The sequence below is a fragment of the Mercenaria mercenaria genome, unplaced genomic scaffold, assembly GCF_021730395.1.
Source record: "Mercenaria mercenaria strain notata unplaced genomic scaffold, MADL_Memer_1 contig_3096, whole genome shotgun sequence".
NCBI classification, from domain to species: Eukaryota; Metazoa; Mollusca; class Bivalvia; order Venerida; family Veneridae; genus Mercenaria; species Mercenaria mercenaria.
Window position 1 is genome coordinate 1 of NW_026461204.1, and position 22,182 is coordinate 22,182.

The 22,182-nt window shown below is 35.9% G+C and overlaps 1 protein-coding gene across 1 annotated transcript in view; it reads left to right on the forward strand.

Annotated features, from left to right (window-relative positions):
- Nucleotides 1-7,460: 7,460 nt before the first annotated feature.
- Nucleotides 7,461-22,182, forward strand: part of LOC128552733 (uncharacterized) — a gene marked incomplete at its 5' end in the record, with an annotated part of 46,342 nt that continues 31,620 nt past the window's right edge. The window contains 3 exons of the mRNA XM_053533789.1: nt 7,461-7,561; nt 14,858-14,983; nt 15,924-16,011. Coding sequence (XP_053389764.1) covers nt 7,461-7,561; nt 14,858-14,983; nt 15,924-16,011 — 315 coding nt within the window. The remainder of the gene's footprint in view (nt 7,562-14,857; nt 14,984-15,923; nt 16,012-22,182) is intronic.

Below are 22,182 nucleotides of genomic sequence, written 5' to 3' on the forward strand. Positions count from 1 at the left end.
AGTTTTCAAGAACCTTTTTAATAAAAAATAATGTTAAAATATTGTCGCCGTAAGTTTTAACATAAAAAGATCGACTTCTGGGAGACATATTTTTAACGGTATGATCATACAGGCACCACACTGAGAGTAAACAACAACAAGGTCTACATTTCTGAAGACTTTTCTCTAACTGTACTTGTTGAGCGTCAATAAAATACACACCTGTGCCATGTGAGTGCCGTTTTGAAACCCCTTACCATCTTTAAAAACGGGTCATTCTTTAAATATAACAAATTAAGGCTTAGAATTTGAACTGGTTATTGCAGGAAGACATGACTAAACGATACTGTATCAAAAATGAATACATTTGGAGTATTTACTGAGTATTTTACGTGTTTTTTTGACATTTGACATTTTTGAGTCAAACGTTCACGTTTAACTCGCCGTATTTTGTTTATTTCAAGATGAAATGTTGTGACACTCACAGAACATAGTCATCAATTATTCATCAGGGCGCAGATATCTTTCATTTTAAAAAAAAATTTTGAATTACCGGAGATACAATAAGAAATACTTACACCACCGCTCCTCCAAAATCGCTTATCGAGCGCTGTATGTGTGAGTGCCATCTGTACTTGGGAGCGCCGGTACCAGGGTGTGGAAAAGAGGCCCCGCCCCGGGGAGAACTCCAGTTTCAGATAGACTTATATAGGAAAAAATTTAAAAATCTTCTTGTCTGAAACTGTAAGACATAGGCTTTTGATATTTTGTATGTAACATTGCCTTGTGGTCCTTTATAAAGATTGTTAAAATTGTGCCCCTCGGGTGAAAAGAGGCCTAGGCCTTTGATATTTGGTATTTAGCATTGCCAAGTGAACCTGTAACAGGATTGTTCAAATTATGTCCCTAGGGTGAAAAGAGGCCCCTTCCTGGGGGTCACTTGTTATATGTGTTATATAGGAAAAATACTTCAAAAATTACCAGATCATAATTCTTAGACTGTTTAATCATATTTACCTGATGTACCTAAGTGATTATGTGTCACCTTACTGTGACCTTGACCTACTAACCTATTTTCTTGTTTTTTAAGTTACAACCTTGAAATTTTGTAGACATGTACAGTTTTGCATACCGATCTTAAAAACTGACTTTCAGTGACAATGAATGTGACCTAATGACCTACTTTCGTTATATTTTAGCATCAGTTTGCCATTTGAAACATGTGGCTCATATTACTCAGGTGAGCGATTTAGGGTCATCATGACCCTCTTGGTTTGCTTTAAGCCCAGTATATTTGTCACAAATTTTGTAGCAGAAATCATCAATATGTATAGTTTAACAATGTTCTGTCTGTAAATTTTGAACACAACTTTTGAGATTCAAATTCAAAGGCATGGAAAAGCATGTGTTGCTTATCTCCCTTTCACAGCCGTAGACTGTTAGGAGTTTGGTAAACTTTCGACCAACATAGTTTGTGTTCTTGATAAAATTCTGATCATGAACTTCTTAGAATAAATTTGAAATAAGAATTTATCATGTCAATGGTTGTTTATCATTCTCCCACACAAGAGGTTTACCATTAACTAATTAGTGGGAAAAACTTTGTCCTTAAAGATGTCATTTGACATTATAAATGACATTTAAAAGAACTGCAATAGTCTGTGTTTAGGATAACAGGTTTATTTAGGTTCAAAAGTTTATTTGTTTGAAGATCATTAGATATCTACATTAAAAATCTAAATCACTATTTTCTAATATCCAGCCGAAAAGAGACACATTTCTATTTAATTGGTTTCTATGATCATAACTAATATGATTAACCCTGGAACAACTGATACGTTGTATAAGACCTTCCTGGATTAACCATATAAGAGAAATATTTTAGTTATAATTAATTCTCCTCATCTTGTGCTGTAGAAGACTTAAATAGAATAAAAAAATGCCAAATTGAGTTTTAATTTATTGTAGTCTAAGAATCACAACAAACTGATATTACATTCAGGAATTATGGATTATCATTAATCCAAACAACTGACATTGTGTTAATAACTTTATAGAACATTAAACTTCATAAAAAGAATCTTTAATACCAGGTATTGCCATTAATTTATGATAACACAACTTCTTTTATTTTTATGGGGCACTGTTGGTTAATCAAGAGAATTCTGCCTTTTAGATAGCAACTCAATTCACACTGGTTTCCTATTAATTGTGATGTCCATTTTCTCTTTACAAAGATAAGTTTTAAAAGAATTTTTCTAAGTTTGCTATTAAGTATTACTGTCACGTCTGACTTGATTTGCACCCGCATAATCTAAATGCGCTGATACCATGATGTTGAATGTGACGTTAAAAAACACAGGATTAATGTATATTTTTAGATTATTTGTTACTTGCACATGAACTGAAAAGAAACTTTGCATTCCCGGATTAAAAAAAAATGTATCAGAGAAATGAATCTACAGCAAAAGCATGATCGTTGGGGCCCATAGCGCTGACTGTATATACTGGACTAGTGGCATCTAGTGCATTTGGGGTCTAGATTCTTTGCACCCAACTATTTTTCCGCCGTCAGTCTAGTCTTGACACATTTGAAGAAATTATCTGATCTCGTTCATTAAAACCAAGAATTTTAAAACATTTACCCTTGTTCATAGTTTTTATAACAAAAGGCTGAAGAACGAAACCGTCAGGCTTACTGTCAAAAATGAAAACATCAAAAAGAAAAATGAATACAGAAAGTAGATTTTGTATGACTAGGTTTTCCCGTCAGATAGGCAGCGCCTATTTTCATATTATTCTTAAAATACTCATGAACTATTCCTTAAGAAAGTGAAGTATGTAATTTTCACAATGTGTTATTTTCACAGTGAACTAGTTTGGGCGAAAAAATGTAGGTCTTCTTTTTTAATTTGTTGTTGATAATTATTTGTAGCTGCAGTGTGTATTTCTTCTCATTAAAATGCTGTAGAAAGGAATAATACAGTGAAGTGGGTACTTTTTTATCTGTATTTTGATATGTAATGGCAATAGTTTTATGATGACGCAATTGTCATCAGTTTTTGCGATCTTAGTATCATTATTATGTTACATTATAAAGGGATAGGTTTTGTAACTCACAAAGCTAGTATTTCCTCACTTTTGTTGCTGTCATCACTTCTCTGATCATTACTTGTATCTACAAGCAAATTGAAACTTAAGCATCTGACAAGCATTGTATTTGCTGCGGAATCTCAGATGAATATGAATATCAGGCATTTCTTACGTCAAAATATACTTCATGAAATATTCAAAAAATGCACATAATTTTGTCCATTGAGTTTCAAGCATTTATCTTTATGCATTATGAAATATTGAATTGAATTAAATGAATGAAATATTCTTGAACAGAAAATGAGACATTCAAATAATGAACAAAAACATTCATGAAATCCTCATGAAGTATATTTTCAAGAACTTTGGTCATGAATGTTCATGAACTCTTCATGCACAAGAACCGTGAACAATTTCATGAATAAATCCTGGATATCACCACTTCATGAAAAATCCATGAAGTTGCCTGTTTCAAACTTCATGAACAGTTCATGAACATGTGCTGGACATGATATCATGAATAATTCATGAACTGTGTTTCATGCACATTTTATGAATAAGTCTCATTTTCTGTTCACGTTTCTTCCCCTTGGAGTCTTCATGAAGTACCTACATGAATGGTTCATGAGTACTTCATGAAAAATGACTAATATTTCAAACACCACAGTCGACCGTGATCTTTATTCAATGGTCTAAAGACCATGCATGCAGACCACAGTTAACAATTGACTACTGTCACAAATTGTGGTGCCATTAAACAAAACATAGTAGACCGTGGTTTTTCCATTGTTGTATCATGGTAGTCAATTTGAATTAGCAGCACGCTGATTCAGCAGGGTCCAGTGCCAAAGAATAACATTGTAAGCACTACAGCTGCAATATTGTCTATTGAATTAAATATTTGTTTTATCTAGGACATTTTTAACAATCAATATCTTGGCACAAAAATCACCAATAAGGCAAATCTTATACAAAGCCACATCAAAAGAGAGAAAAAAACTATTATTTGTTTACATGTCAGTTTTAAGGTTTTGGTTTGGGGTAAGTTTCTATCAGAAATATAATATGGTATGAAATTTAGTTATTTAAGGTAGTTTGGAACAAATTTTATCTACAACGTAGATTTTGATCCAACCCCGAAACTTAAGAATGTATTTAGACAAGTATTCAGCAAGTAAAAAAGATAGGGCTATATGCTTGTATTTTTTTTTTGCAGACTTAAAAAGAATATTTGAAAAAATTGGACCTAACACAAGCTTTATGGGAAAATCACAATTTTAGTGTTATATTCGCTAAAGTAAATTTAATGAAACATCTCACAGATGGTCTGTAATAGGGTGAATTAAGATATATAGGTAAGTGCGCTTGTTTTTGAGATATATGCCCGTAATTACTTGTAATATCTTTTCATATTTATGAAATGTATTTGTAATATAATTTTCGAAATAAATATGTTTAAACTAATTAAAAAGGTCAGCATATTTCAAGCTGATTCAAGGCATTATTTGGCTTTATTAAAAGTGTCAGTATTTTTAATATTTTATCTTTAGAAAGATAACAACTGCCATTTTAATAAATGTTTGCCATTAATTTATATAAAGATTTTTGTTTCCATATGCTGAGTCCACCTGGCTTTATTTTACATTATTCGTATAAATGTTGCGCCATCACTTCGGGTTAATCAAACTTGCATAATTGCCTTAAGAGTTTTGATCAACATAACATTGAAGATTCTTGTTATACTTTATATTGGTGTTCTTTTGATCGGCTTTTACAAATAAGAATATTGCTTTTTTCCTTTGTTTTAATGACTATGTGTAATGGCAATGTTATATCATTTTCCATTCATTATTTTAGATACATATTAAATAAATATGTAGGGTGCTTGTCTTTTAATAAATTTAGTATCATGGACATTCATTTGAAACTAGAAAATCATCAGACAGTATTAACATGACTAAATGATACAAACTTCTTGTGCAAACTTGAATAATGTGTTTGTCAATAAGTCCTCGGCTAAGTTCGATAACCATCCAAATCGGCCCAGGCACTTCGGAATTATGGCACTAGAATTACCGTAAAACGCTCAGTTCTTGAGACCTAAAGGACCAAAATACTACTGATTAATCATTAATAGAGTAAGAGTCCTTTTAGGGCCCTTTATTATGCGCTCTAAGTCCAATCTTCACCAAACTTATTGAAAATCGGCCTTTTTTTTCTTGTCCGCGCTCTAAGTCAAACAGTTCTTATCCAATCTTCACCAAACTTGAACCAAATGTTTTTGATCATAACTACTCGGCCAGGTTTGATAACTAGCCAAATCGGCCTAGGCACTTTGGAGTTATGGCCCTTGAATTACCGAAAATCGGCTTTTTAGCTCACCTGTCACAAAGTGACAAGGTGAGCTTTTGTGATCGCACAGCGTCCGTCGTCCGTCCGTGCGTCCATGCGTGCGTAAACTTTTGCTCTAGAGGTCACATTTTTCATGGGGTCTTTCTGAAAATTGGTCAGAAAGTTCACCTTGATGATATCTAGGTCAAGTTTGAAACTGGGTCACGTGCGGTCAAAAAATATGTCAGTAGGTCTAAAAATAGAAAAACCTTGTGATCAAAAGATCTTCATGAAAATTGGTCAGAATGTTCATCTTGATGAAATCTAGCTCAAGTTCGAAACTGGGTCACGTGCCTTCAAAAACTAGGTCAGTATGTCTAAAAATAGAAAAACCTTGTGACCTCTCTAGATGCCATATTTTTCAATGGATCTTCATGGTCAGCTAGGTCAGTAGGTTAAATAACAGGAAAACCTTGTGTCCTCTGTAGAGCCATATTTTTCATGGGATCTACATGAAAATTTGTGAGAATGTTCATCTTGATGATATCTAGGTCAAGTTCGATACTGGGTCACGTGCGGTCAAAAACTAGGTCAGTAGGTCAAATAATAGAAAAACGTTTTGACCTCTGTTGAGGCCATATTTTTCATGGGATCTGCATGAAAATTGGTGAGGATGTTCTCTTGATAGTATCTAGGTGAGTTTTGAAACTGGGTTATGTGCGGTCAAAAACTAGGTCAGTAGGTCAAATAATAGAAAAACCTTGTGACCTCTCTAGAGGCCATATTTTTCATGGGATCGGTATGAAATTTGGTCAGAGTATTCATCTTGATGATATCTATGTCAAGTTCGAAACTGGGTCATGTGCATTCAAAAACTAGGTCAGTAGGTCTAAAAATAGAAAATCCTTTTGACCTCCCTAGAGGCCATAGATTTTAATGGATCTTCATGAAAATTAATCAGAATATTTACCTTGATGATATCTAGATCAAGTTCGATTCTGGGTCACGTGCAATCCAAAACTAGGTCAGTAGATCAAATAATAGAAAAACCTTGTGACCTCCCTAGAGGTCATATTTTTCATGGGATTTGCATGAAAATTGGTGTGAATATTTATCTTGATGATATCTAGGTCAAGTTTGAAACTGGGTCATGAGCGGTCAAAACCTAGGTCAGTAGGTCAAATAATAGAAAAACCTTGTGACCTCTGTAGAGGCCATATTTTTCATGGGATCTGCATGAAAATTGGTGAGAATGTTCGTCTTGATGATATCTAGGTCAAGTTCGAAACTGGGTTACGTGCGGTCAAAAATTAGGTCAGTAGGTCAAATAATAGAAAAACCTTGTGACCTCTCTAGAAGCCATATTTTTCATTGGATCTGTATGAAAGTTGGTCTGAATGTTCATCTTGATGATATTTAGGACAAGTTTGAAACTGGGTCAACTGTGGTCAAAACTAGGTCACTAGGTCTAAACATAGAAAAACCTTTTGACCTCTCTAGAGGCCATATTTTTCAATGGATCTTCATGAAAATTGGTCAGAATGTTCACCTTGATGAAATCTAGGTCAAGTTTGAAACTGGGTCATGTGCGTTCAAAAACTAGGTCAGTATGTCTAAAAATAGAAAAACCTTGTGACCTCATACTCAATTCATGTGGGGACATGGTCCTCTTGTTTTACTCTTGTTGGCGCTCTAAGTCAAACAGTTCTCATCCAATTTTCACCAAACTTGAACCAAATGTTTTTGACTATAACCCCTCAGCCAAGTAAATTAACTGGCCAAATCGCCCGAAGCACTTCAGAATTATGGCCCTTCAGTTACATAAAATGAGCCTTTTAACTCTTCAAAGGTATATTTGTAGTAAGTAAACAGTATATAAAGACTGACTTACCATTTAGTTGATTAGGCAGTTGTGGGAGACATGCGCTTTTCTTAAAAGCAGCTCTAGTTTAGATATGAAATGGAGACATAACATATTTTTAAGGTGTGTATGTTTGTCTACAGATGTCACTTTTATAAAGACTACAATTTATTTGTATTTTTTTGTGTGTTTACAGTTGGTCTGGAGTGTTTGACTGGTCTGCCACCACACAACCCCGATGACAGAGATGGAGATCTAAGGGTGCAGCACATAGAGAAATTGAGAGATAAAATACAGGTCTAATTAAGTAGTAAATTAAATATAGGTGCAATAAGTAAATATGATACCTTGAGTACTTAAGAGTACCTTCATCACATGTTTCATGTAGTGATAGTGAAATAAAGTTGTAACATATTTCTGGTATTACATTAATGTTGCTAAAAAGCATTTTCTGTGACTTCATTACAAGTGTAGATGACATAACGAAACCACAAAAGCAATTAATGATAAAAGACTCTCCATGATATTTTTTCACACTGTACTTTATGTATTTGTTATCACTTGGAATTAAGCCCATTTGTTTTGACAGAGAATGATATGTACAGATTACATTTCAATTTATTTTAATCTAATACATATTACAGTATTATACAGAACAATGAAAAAATAAAATTATGATAAAAGACAAAATACAGCAACAACTACTAATAAGCTTTAATAATGTGGCAGTTGAGTCCAATAAGTCCAGGGGTGTTCAAAGATAATCCGTCACAAATCTATTGTAAAGCAATTACTGGATTTACCTGTATTGGAAAATAAACAGTGTCGACTGTATTTAGGTCAACTGCCACATTATTAAAGTTTATTAATAGTAAATATAAGAGATATAAGAGATGAGAGATAGGTTTTGTATATAAAAATATAAGTGTAATATGTATATATGTTCTGTACATATGAAATAAAATATAGGTCCAGTATATAAATATAAAGTCCGCCTACTTATAGGGAGAGCGCAGATCTACGAATTGCAGGGTCGTAAGATCGATCCCTGACAGGGCTTATCTTCTACGTGACGATTTGATAGAAGACAGTATGTCTGAAATCATTCGTCCAACACCTCTGATTCATGTGGAGAAGCTGGCAGTTTTTTGCGGAGAACAGGTTTGAACTGGTACAGAATCCAAGAACACAGGTTAGGTTATCTACCAGCTGTTACGTAACTGAAATACTGTTTGAAAAACGGTATGAAACCCGCAACAAACAAAACATATAAATATAAGGGATGAAATATAGCTTCTGTATATAAATATAAGAGATAAAATATAGGTTATGTTTATTAATATTAAATATATGTTCCATAAAGAAGTAGATCTAAAAGAGATTAAATAACGTTAAACTACAGATAGTATAGAAAACTTAAAGAGATACGTTTCAGGTACAAACAAGTATGAGAGATAGAAAACAGAAAGAGATATATCGCATTGTTAATGTCATGGGAGTAGACTTGTCAGTACATATTTTTATGCCCCCGAATGTGGGTATATTAAAATCGCACTGTCTATCCGTGCGTCCATGCGTTCGTATAAATTCTTGTCCGGCCTGACACTGATTAATAAAGGGATTTTGAAATAACTTGGCATAAATGTTTACCATATTGAGACGACATGTCTTACGCTAGACCCAGACCCCTAGCTGTAAGGTCAAGGCCACAGAGGTCAAATGTTAAGAGGCTCTGTTTCGTGTCTGGTGTATATCTCTGCCATTCTTCACGGGATTTTGAAATTACCTGGCACAAATGTTACCCATGATAAAGCGACATGTCCTGCGCAAGATCCAGACCCCTGGCTTTTAGGTCAATGTCACACTTAGAGGTTAAAGGTTAAATGGTTTGTTTCTTGTCCGGTTCAAAACTCTGCCATTGATGAAGGGATTTTAAAATTACTTGGCATAAATGTTCCCTATATTGAGATAACATGTCATACGCAAGACCCAGACCCCTAGCTCCAAGGTCAAGGTTAACATGGTCTGTTTCTTGTCCGGTCAATAAGTCTGACATTCATCAAGGGATTTTAAAATTACTTGGCACAAATATCTGGTCACCAAAAGATTTATACCTAAACTATGCTGGCATATTTTGCGCAGACAACTGTAGCATTCTTTGGCAAGCATTGGGGGCCTTTGTCACTAATAGTGACAGCTCTTGTTTGGTATTACACTACTTTAATAAGATTGTGATGTAAAAGCTATTTTATGTATGGTAGACGTTCGTGAAATTGACTGTTACTATAATAGACATTCGAGCATAAAACTGCTGTTCTTGTCTCTTTATTGTGGGGAAGAGGGTTTAGCAGGAGAAAAAAGTGTGTTATCAGAGAGATTCTTGCGCTTACATGTTGTTAAAACACCTTTTCATTTATGCACGTTCTGTGGCAAAGCGTAAACTCATTACGGCCCCGCAATGGATAGTTCTAAAGGAATTATGTCAGTGTGAAAAAAAAACAACAGCGCAAACATTCCTGCACATTTCATGGAAATTAATTGACATAAGTCGATAATATATTCATTCATTAGTTTTTAAATGTTTTACGCTAAAATAGTGTTAGAACATGTTCATTTCGTAATATAACATCTTTGGGATTCTGCAGATGTTATATCACGAAAAATGTTATCCCTTGACAAAGAAAGAGGAATTTTCGATGTTTCAGCAAAAAACATAACATGTGATAAAACGAAGGAAGTGGCTAGGGATCCGGTAACCGGACCTCTAGACCCGGAGTCTGGAGGTCCGGTGACCGGATCTCTAGACATCCGTACAGGGTAGGCTAGAGGTCCGGTAATCAATATGAATACTTCATAAAGAGCTAGACTGTTAAAACGGGAGATGATTTCAAAAATTTGTTTTTGTATTTTATTCGTTGTTTTTCTGGTTTGATGCATATTAAATATGAAATTGTAACAGCGATTTCCGGTAGTTACCGTTATTTATTACTCGAGCAGTAAAACGAATTTAACAATTCATGAGCAAAATCCATGTCCTAAATACTAAAGCAAAAAATAAGTTTATTATTTCAATTCATTAGTCCCGTGAAAAAAACAAGAAAAACAATGAAAGCTTCTGATTATGGCGTACAAATTACTATTATTTATTTGTCGAATTAGCGATCGTATCTTCCCGGGAGTAAAGAATTGTAAATACTTACGTTTCCTGTGACTTACCTTTAAAAAACAACGAGAAAAATGCTTGAACAAACTTTTGAAATCATCTCCCGTTTTTTAAAGATAAAATAAAGTCTGCTCTTTGTAATACAATTCTCAATATTCATAATACTTACCGGACCTCTAGCCTGCCCTATACGGATTGTCTAAAGGTCCGGTCACCGGACCCCTAGCCACTGCCTAAAATGAATGTACATGTTATCATTTGTGTCTTATGATGTCTCTTTCTGACTTGCGTGCCTTATTAGTTCACCAGAGCACAAACTGCTCAGGGTTAGCTATTGTGATCGCTCACCATCCGGCGTCCCTCCGTCGTCTGTCCGTCGTCCGTCCGGCCGCACTTCCCTTTATATAACATCTTTTAAACCACCAGGCCAATTTTGATGAAACTTTCACAGGGAAGCTCCTTGGATGGTCTTTTTTAAAAAATGTTTTATGAATTGAATTCCATACAGAATTATAGTTACCATGGCAACCGAATGGAAACACTTTAAAAATCTTCTTGTCTAAAAACACAGGTCATAGGGCTTTTATATTTGGCATGCAGCATCATTTAGTGGTCCTCTACTAAGATTGTTCAAATTATCCACCTTGAGTCAAATATGGCCCTTACAAAGACTTATATAGGGTAAACTTTGAAAATCTTCTTGTCGAAAACCACAGGGCCTAGGGCTTTGATATTTGATATGTAATAACATCTAGTGGTCCTCTAACAAGGTATTTGTTTTACAAATTATGCCCCTTGGGTGAAAAGAGGCCCCACCCTATGGGTCCCAAATTTTACATAGACTTACATAGGAAAAACCTTAAAAAATCTTCTTGTCTTAAACCACAGGACCTAGGCCTTTAATATTTGGTATGTAGCATTGCCTGGTGGTCCGCTACTAATAATGTTCCAATTATGCCCATTTGATGAAAAGAGGCCCAACCCCAGGGGTCCCAAGTTTTACAAAGACTTTTATAGGAAAAAACCTTTTAAATTTTTCTCGCCTGAAACAAGAAGACTTAGGCCTTTGATATTTAGTATGTAGTATTGTCTTATGATCCTCTACCAAGAGTGTTCAATTTTTTATTCAGGGGTGAAAGGAGGCCTCTCCCCGGGGTCCCAATTTTTACATAGACTTATATAGGGAAAGGCTTTAAAAATTTTCTTTTCTGAAAGTTTAAGTCCTAGGCCTTTGATACTTGGCATGTAGCATTGCCTAGTGGTTCCCTAACATAAATGTTCAAATTATGCTTCAGGGGTGAAAAGCGGCCCCAACCTGGGGGTCACCTGTTATATGGGAAAGATTATTTCCTAGGCTGTTTACTTAAAATTATGGGGTCACATGACTTTGGCCTTGGCCTACTGACCGTTGTTTTTGCTTTTTAAGATACAGCCTTGAAAGGATGACATATACAGTTCTGCACTCCGATCTTAAAACTGACTTTCAGTTGCCATAAATGTGACCTACTGACGTACTTCAGATTGACATACTGACCTACTTCAGATTGACATTTGAAACATGTAGGTGATATTATTCAAGTGAGCGATCTCGGGTCATGATGACCCTCTTGTTTTTAAATAACTTGGCAACTTCACCGTAATGTGCGGGTGTTCTCTACCAAGAACGTTCATATTCTTCAGCTTTGTTGAAAAGAATGATCAGAAGGTATTGTGGTCACTCTTCCCCTAAATGTATAAAATGGAACTTTAGATATCTTCTTGAATGATAATTTGCATGTAATTTGGTGAGTCTCTACCATTTTGTCCCAATTATTATTTGTCCAGAAACATTAGTTGTTGAGGTAATTTGTCTTTTGAAGTGTGGTGGCATTGTCACTTTTTCCTTTGTATGTATGGTTAAGCTTCAGAATTCATCGCAACCTGATTTCTTAAAAATGGTTTTGGATGACCTTGTACCAAGGGTGTTCAAATTATTCTGATTGGTCAGAGACATGATAGCCAGAGCAGAAAACTTTCCAAGACGACTTTCTTCCAAAATAGCTACCTGGTTACTTGTTTTGTTTCATTTAAGCAATGTTGTTATTCGACCAAGCATGTACATCTGTGCTGTATGATAACTTGAAATCCTATTTTTAGCTCACCTGAGCAATGCTCATGGTAAGATTTTGTGATCACGCTGTGTCCGTCGTCCGTAGTGCGTGCGTGCGTGGGTGCGTCCGTCGTCAACACTTGTATTTAAAAGACATCTTCTAAATGAATTTTGATGAAATTTGGCATGGATGTTTCTTGGATCATACTCTACCAAAGTTGTTCAAACGGTTCCGCTTGGTTGCACATAGGGCCCCCCAGGGCTTAAAATAGGAAAATCGTCAAACGACATCTCCTCCTAAACCGATGGTCCAATTTTGAAGTAATTTCACACAAATGGTCCCTTTGTCACCCTTTACCAAGATTGTTCAAATTTTACCGATTCGCAAAACAACAACAACAACAACAACAACAACAACAACATGGCCGCCAGGGGACGTGGTTATTTTAAACTTTATATATATAATGGAAATTTAAAAAATCTTTTTGTGTGAATCTGCTGGCCCGATTTAAGTATAATTTTACACAGAAGGGCCTTGTGTGACCCTCTGCCCTCTTTCAAATTATACCGATTCGTCAAAAAGCATGGCCACCAAGGGCCGTGGTCATTTTTCCCGGTATGTATATAGTGGAAATTAATAAAAATCTTCTTGTGTGAAACTGTAAGCCCGATAATAAAATAATTTAACGCAAATGGCCCTTGTGTGACACTCTACCAAGATTGTTCAAATTGTTTTGAATTGTTTTCAAATCGTTAAGAAACATGACCGCTAGAGGGCGTGGTCACTTTTCCCAATATGTATTTAGTGGAAAATAAAAATCTTCTTGTTTGAAACTGCTGGCCCGATTTTAGAATAATGTTACACAAATAATCCTTGTGTAATTCTGTACCAAGATTGTTCAAAATATACTGATTCGACAGAAACCATGGCCGCAAGGGGGAGTGTTCCCTTTTCCCTATATGTATATTGTGGAAACATTAAAAATCTTCTTTTGTAAAACTGCTTGCCGGATTTTAGAATAATTTTACACAAGTGATCGTTTTGTGTCCCTCTATCAAAATTGTTCAGATTATACAGATTCGTCAAAAACCATGGCCACCAGAGGGCGTGGTCACTTTTCCATAAATGGATATAGTCGAAACTTTAAAAATCTTCTTGTGTGAAACTGCTGGCCAGATTTTTAAATCATATTACACAAATGGTTCTTTCGTGACCTTCGACAAATATTATTCAAGTTTTTTCTGATTCGTAAAAACACATGGCCGTCAGAGGGCGAGGTCACTTTTCATCAGCAATTTCTTTAAATAATATCTCCTCTAAAACGATTGAAATGGATTTTGATGAAACTTTACACAAATGGGCGTTTCTTGGATCGACCTCTACCAAAGTTGTTCAAACGGTTCCGCTTGGTTGCACATAGGACTCTCAGGGCTTTAAATAGAACAATCTTCAAACGACATCTCCTAAACCGATGTTCAAGATTGTTCAGATTTTACCGATTCGTAAAAAAACAACAACAACATGGCCGCCAGGGGACGTGGTTATTTTTAACTTTAGTAGTCTGCTGACCCGATTTTAGAATAATTTTACACAAAAGGGCCTTGTGTGACCCTATATCAAGATTTTCAAATTATATCGATTCATAAAAAAGCATGGCCGCCAATGGTCGTGGTCACTTTCCACTATATGTATATTGTGGAAACTTTAAAAATCTTCTTTTGTGAAACTGCTTGCCCGATTTTAGAATAATTTTACACAAGTGGTCATTTGGTCCCTTTACTAAAATTGTTCAAATTATACCGATTCGTCAAAAAAAAAAAACATTGCCACCAGTGGGCGTGGTCAAGTTTCCCTAAATCGATATAGTGGAAACATTAAAAATCTTCTTATGTGAAACTGCTAGCCAGATTTTTAAATTTTTTTACACAAATAGTTCTTTCGTGAACTTCTACAAATAATATTCAAATTTTTCTGATTCGTAAAAAACATGGCCGCCAGAGGGCATGGTCATTTTTATCAGCAATTTCTTTAAAAAATAACTCCTCCAAAGCGACTGAAATAGATTTTGATGAATCTTTACACAAATAACCTCCAGGTAGCTCTCTTTCAAAGTTGTTCAAATGGTTCCGGTTCATTGCACATACGGGTCTTTTTTTGTTAAAATAGGTTTTCAGGTATCAGACCTTGAAACTTCTTTCCTCTAGGGGTTTAAATAATAGAAGAAACCTAACTTACTCTGTAATTAAACAAACACACCTGAAGCCTTGTACTCAGCGAGCGCTTTAGGGTCAATGACCCTTTGTTCTTTTATTTCATCAATACTCATTGGTTTTGTTTAAGGATATTTGGCTGGCAAGAGACGATATTGGACCTGACGCTGAAACTGTTTTACAGCTATGCATCCAATGTATTGCTAGTCCAAGTAAAAAGAATATATCTTCTGCAGAGATCTGTCAGAAATTGCAGGTATATCTAAAATTTCTTTGAATTTCTTTAAGTGTTGTATGTTTGATGAATTGAAAGTTATTTCAGATTATCATTTTTTTCTGATAAAGTTTAGACTTGGCATATACATCATATTACCTTATTAATAAATTGCAACCCCTGTAAAAAATAATATTAAGTTCACTGTTACTATATTTCTGAAAAACTGAAATACTGTTGAAAAACTGCGTTAAACCCAAAACAGACAAACAAATATTTCTGAAAATGAAAAATTTAATAGGGTTTACATATGAAATGGTTCAAAATAATGTCTTAAAAATCGGCTCGTAAATTTTTTATTAAAGGTAGATATCCAAGACATATCCACATAGACCTGAACGTTTTATTTAACCATATAATAAACTTTCAGTTAATGTATAACTCTGAAAATTTTCATTAGAATCTGCATTGCAAAAAAACCTGCCTGTTTGCAAAACTGTCACCAATATTCGTGTAGATTCCCATTTAAAAAACTTTTGAGGGACCTAGGTCAAATTTTCCAAATAAATAGCAAAAGGTCCAGCACACAGTCCAACAAACTTACTTTGCAGAAATAATATATCTTAGTATTGTTTTAAAAAAAAGGTTAGATCAATTTTACATAAAAAAAAATATGACCTTGCAGAACTACCATAAATTTCATTGATGGTAAAATAGATTGTTAAAGATGATATTTCTAGGGAAAAGAAAACAGTTACAATAGCTTACTGTGTGATTCATAAATTCCTTATAACGTTTGTTTTGTAAATGCCTTCTTTGCTAGTCCTGTATGTTTATGTCATCAGATGGGCCTTATGATTTGCATTTGTTCATCCAGTTTTGAGAATATACGGACTCATGTAAGTTTCAATATCAAAAATGCATTTCTATGTCAACAAATATTTAAAGTGTATGATAGTTTTTGCATTATTTATGTTTTAAGGTTCTTCTTCAACATCAAAGAATCTACAGCTGGGATAGAAAAAACAAATTGGAACACAAATGTGAAATATGTTTGATAAATCCTGCAGGTATTTATTATAAAGAAATAAAGAAATGTAGCAGAAGCATTACAAACTGATTTAAAATGACAAAGAGATTCCCGCTTCGAATTACACTGTATAAATGGACATCTGATTCAAAGTATTTAAATTGAATGAAACATGCCTCTGTTATATATTCTTTTGATTCTAATGTATGCATTGATGGTATTGTTTGCTGGTTTAAGAAAAATACACACTTATTTGGCACGCCCCCACCCACGCCCCCATTAAAAGAGGAGGTATATGTTTTGTTCACTGTCGATCCGTCGATACTTCAGCCTACAGTGATCAAACTTTAGTTGGATTTTTAGCTCACCTGAGCACAAAGTGCTCATGGTGAGGTATTGTGGTCACGCTGTGTCCGTCGTCCGTGCGTCCGACCGTGCGTCAAGTCTTCCGTCGTCAACATTTGTATTTAAACGACATCTCCTAAAACACTCATTGAATTTTAGTGATACTTGGCTAAGATGTTCCTTGGGTGGTCCTCTATCAAAGTTATTCAAACGGTTCCGCTTGGTTGCACATAGGGGCTGCCAGAGTTAAAAATAGAAAACAAAACTTCAAACGACATCTTGTCGTAAACCGATGGTCCGATGTTGAAATAATTACACTCAAATGGTTCTAATGCTACCCTCTACCAAGATTGTTCAAATTATACCGATTCGTCAACAAACATGGCCGCCAGAGAGCGTGGTCACTTTTCCCTATATGTATACAGTGGAAATTTTAAAAATCTTCTTGTATGAAACTGCCTGTCCGATTTTAGAATAATTTTACACAAATGGTCCTTGTTGACCCTCTACCAAGATTGTTCATATTATTTTGATTCGTCAAAAAAACATGGCCGCTAGAGGGCGTGGTCAAATTTTCTTTTATGTATATAGTTGAAACTTTAAAAATCTTTTTATGTGAAACTGCTGGCCCGATCTTAAAAGAATTTTACACAAATGGTACTTGTGTGACCCTCTACCAAAAGTGTTCAAATCATTTTGATTCGTCAGAAAACATTGCCGCAAGAGTGCGTGGTCACTTTTCCCAATATGTCTATAGTGGAAACTTTAAAAATATTTTATTTTTGTGAAACTGCTGGCCCGATTTTAAAATAATTTTGCACAAATGGCTATTATGTGACCCCCTTCTACAAAGATTGTTTAAATTAAACCGATTCGTCAAAAATATGGCTGCCAGTGGGGTGTTGGGGTGTGGTCACCTTTCTTCTCTGAATCAATAATAGCTAGAGCCTTGATATTTGGCGTGTGCTATCAGATTTGTAATATATATCATAATAGTTCAAATTATTGCCCTAGGTTAAAAAGTGTGTGTGACATGTATATAATTTAGCTAACATAAAAGAAACATAACTCTGTACTTATACAAACACATCTGAAGCCTTGTACACGGGTGAGCGCTTTAAGGTCAGTGACCCTCTTGTTGAAGCAACCCATCTATAATATTTCCCGTTACAGTTTCTTTTTGTTGTGGGCTTACTTTGTGATGCATGGCTCTATGGCTGTGTTTGGGATGCTCTGTGATTCCGGGAAGTCTATCCTTACCTTTTATCTTTTATAAGATACTGGCCAGTTGTCGATAAAAAATCCTTTGATTTTGGGAATATAGGTCAAATGACCTTGAGACTGAAAATTGTTTCCGCTCAAAAACTATGGAACACTTTGGCCTACAGTGTCAAACTTCATTGGATGATTTTTCTTTTGTAAGAAGATGGCCCCTATTGTTTTAGTCAATGGTCATGGAAAGAATGGCCTTGAGATTGAAAATAGTTTCTGCTGAATAGTTAAATTAAACAAGAGGGCCATGATGGCCCTATATATCGCTCACCAGAGTTGATCTGGCCTACTGACATAGTTTTGGACCCCACATGACCAAGAGTTGAACTTGACCTAAAGATGATCAAGACAAACATTCTGAATAAATTTCATTACGATTTGGTTACAACTGTGGCCTCCTGAGATTTTACAAGCTTTTCCTTTGAATTGACTGGGTGACCTAGTTTTTGACCCCAAATGACTCAGATTCGAACTTGACCTACAGATTATCAAAACAAACATTCTGACTAATTCTTATGGGTTTCAAACTTAAATTGTGGTCTCTAGAGTGTTGAAAAGATTTTCCTTTGATCTGGCCTAGTGACCTAGTTTTTTACCCCACATGACCCAGATTCAAACTTGACCTAGAAATGATTAAGACAAACATTCGACCAAGTTTCATAAAGATTGAGTTACAACTGTGGCCTCTAAGTGTTCACAAAATTTTCCTTTGATTTGACAAGGTGACCTAGTTTTTGACCCCACGTGACCTAGATTCAAACTTGACCTAGAAATCAACAAGCCAAACTTCTGATTAAGTTTCATAAATATTGGGACACAACTGTGGCCTTTAGAGTGTTCACAAACTTTTAATTTGATTTGACCAGGTGACCTAGTTTTTGATCCAACATGACCAAGTTTCAAACTTTACTTAGAGATCATCAAGACTAACATTCTGACTAAGTTTCATAAAGATTGGGCCAAAAATGTGGTCTCTAGAGTGTTCAAAAAGTTTTCCATTGATCTGACCTACTGACCTAGTTTTTCATGCCACATGACCCAGTTTCAAACTTGACCTAGAAATCATCAAGGTAAACATTCTGACCAAGCTTTATAAAGATTAGATAAAAAATGTGGTCTCTAGAGTGTTCAAAAGCTTTTTCTTTGATCTGACCTACTGACCTAGTGTTTGACCCCACATAACCCAGTTTCAAACTTGACCTAGAGATCATCAAGACAAACATTCTGATTAGGTTTCCTAAAGATTTGGTCACAAATGTGGTCTCTAGAGTGTTCACAAGCATTTTCTTTGATCTGACCTACTGACCTAGTTTTTGATTCCACATAACCCAGTTTTAAACTTGGCCTAGAGATCATCAGGACTAACATTTTGACCAAGATTCATAAAGATTGATTCAAAAATATGGTCACTAGAGTGTTCACAAGCTTTTCCTTTGATCTGACCTACTGACCTAGTTTTTGAACCCACATTACTCAGTTTCGAACTTTTCTAGAGATTATCAGTATTACCATTTTGACCTAGTTTCATAACGATTGGGTCACAAATGTGGTCTCTAGAATGTTCACAAGCTTTTCCTTTGATCTGACCTAATGACCTAGTTTTTGACCCCGGATGACCCAGTTATGACTTAGAAATCATCAAGCCGACCATCTGACCAAGTTTCAAAAAGATTGAGTCACAATTGTGGTCCCTAGAGTGTTCACAATCATTTTCTTTGATCCGATCTACTGACCTAGTTTTTGACCCCACATAACCCAGTTTCAAACATGACCTGGAGATCATCAAGACTAACATTCTGATCAAGTTTCATAAAGATTGGGTCAAAAAAGTGGTATCTAGAGTGTTAACAAGGTTTTTCTTTGATCTGACATGGTGACCTAGTTTTTGATCCCACATGACCCAGTTTCAAAGTTGACCTAGAGATCATCAAGACTAACATTTTGACTAAGTTTCATGAAGATTGGGTCACAAATGTGTCCTCTAGAATGTTCACAAGGCAAATGTTGACGCACGACGGACGCCGACGGAGGCCGGACAATGACCGGTCACAATAGCTCACCTTGAGTGCTCAAGGTGAGCTGTTGTGACCGGTCATTGTCCGGCGTCTGTCGGCGTCTGTCGTCCGTCGTCAGTTGGCCGTCGTGCGTGATCAGTCAACATTTGCCTTGTGAACACTCTAGAGGTCACATTTGTGACCCAATCTTTTTTAAACTTGGTCAGATTGTTAGTATTGATGATCTCTAGGTCAGGTTTTGAAACTGGGTCATGTGGGGTCAAATAGTAGGTCAGTAGGTCAGATCAAAGGAGAAGCTTGTGAACACTCTATAGGCCACAGTTGTAACTCAGTCTTTATAAAGCTTTGTCAGAATGTTTGTCTTGATGATCTCTAGGATAAGTTTTATTCTGGGATATTTAGGGTCAAAAACTAGGTCACATGGTCAGATCAAAGGCAAAGTTTGTGAACACTCTAAAGGCTACAGTTGTGAGTCAATCTTTATGAAACTTGGTCAGAATGTTTGTTTTGGTGATCTCTAGGTTATATTCAAAACTGGCTCATGTTGGATAAAAACAAGGTTAGTAGGCCAGATCAACTCTTGCGAGCGATATATAGGGGATATCATGGCCCTCTTGTTAGTCATTGAACTTCAATAAAATGTTATCTGTTGAGTATCTGGCTATTACTATAGAGGGAAGTAATCTAACAGATGTATAAGAAGAGATTATGATTAGCAAATTTAAATCCTGTGACCAATTAGATGATTGCCAGTTTTGTGATTGCAGTCCACACTTAAAACAACATCTCCTAAACCACCAGGTCAATTTTGATGAAACTTCACAGGGATGTTCCTTGGATGGTCTTCTTTAAGATAGAACTCTGGTTGCCATGGCAACAGAAAGGAAAATCTTTACGTCTTTTACTCCAAAACCAGAGGCCATAGGGCTTTTCTTTTTGGTATATAGCATCATTTAGTGGTCCTCTACCAAGATTGTTCAGATTATCCCTATAGGTTCAAATATAGCCCCGCCCTCGGGTCTCATGGTTTATATCGACTTACAGGGAAAACTTTGAAAATCGTCTTGCCCAACATCACAGGTCTTAAGGCTTTGGTATTTGGTATGTAGCATAATCTTTTTGTCCTCTACCAAGATTGATCAAATTTTCCCGCTAGGGTCAAATATGGCACCGCCCTGGGGGTCACGTGATTTATATATACTTATCTAGGGAACACTTTGAAAATCGTCTTGTTCATAACCACAGGACCTAGGCTTTGATATTTTGTTTGTAGCATCATCTAGTGGTCCTATAGCAAGATTGTTAAAATTATCCCCCTAGGGTCAGTTATGGCCCCGCCCCGAGTAGCACATGATCTAAATAGGCTTGTACTTTTAAAAATCTTGTCATAAACCATAGGGCCCAGAGCCTAGATATTTAGTATGTGTTATGCTCTAGTAGTTCTCTACCAAAATTGTACAAATCATTACCTTGGGGTCATTATAGGCCACGCCCGGGTGGTCCCTTGTTTTAAATGGACTTATTCATATTTGATGCGGTGGCGAAGAAATTAGAACTACGTACAAGCATAATGTTTGATGCAGATTTCAACATTCATCTTGAATGGTATTAATCATGACCTTGTGATCTACTGACCTACTTTCTAGTTTTTAGCTCACTAGAGCACGAAGTGCTCAAGGTGAGCTATTGTGACCGGTCATTGTCCAGCGTCCGTCGTGCATAGTCCGTAATCATTTGCCTTGTGAACACTCTAGAGGTCACATTTGTGACCCAAACTTTACGAAACCTTGTCAAAATGTTAGACTTGATTATCTATAGGTCAAGTTTGAAACTGGGTTATATGGGTTCAAAAACTAGATCGAAAGGCCAGATCAAAGGAAAAGCTTGTAAACACTCTAGAGGCGACAGTTATGACCCAATCTTAATGAAACTTACCCATAATATTTATCGTGATGATTTCTAGGTCTAGTTGGAACTTGGGTCATGTTGGATCAAATACTAGGTCAGAAGGCCAGATCAAAGGAAAAACTTTCGAACACTCAAGAGGCCACAGTTGTGACTCAATCTTTATGAGACTTGGTCAGAATGTTTGTCTTGACGATTTCAAGGAAAGTCTGGATCATGTGGGGTCAAAACCTAGGTCATTACGCAAGAGCAAAGGAAAAGTATTGAACACTGTAGAGGCCACAGTTCAGACCCAATATTTATGAAACTTTGATAGAATGTTTGCCTTGATGACTTCTAGGTCAGTTTTGAAACTGAGTCCTGTGGGGTCAGAAACTAGGTCAGTAGGCCAGATCAACGGAAAGGCTTGTGAACACTCAAGAGGCTCACAGTTGTGACTCAATCTTTATGAAACTTGGCTTGGTCAGAATGTTTGTCTTGATGACCTCTATGTCTACGTCATGTGGGGTCGCAAACTAGGTCACATGGTGAAATCAAAGGAAAAGTGTGTGAACACTCAAGAGGCCACAGTTGTGACTCAATCTTTATGAGACTTGGTCAGAATGTTTGTCTTGATGATCTCTAGGTCAAGTTCGAATCTAGGTCATGTGTAGTCAAAAAATAGGTCAGTAGGC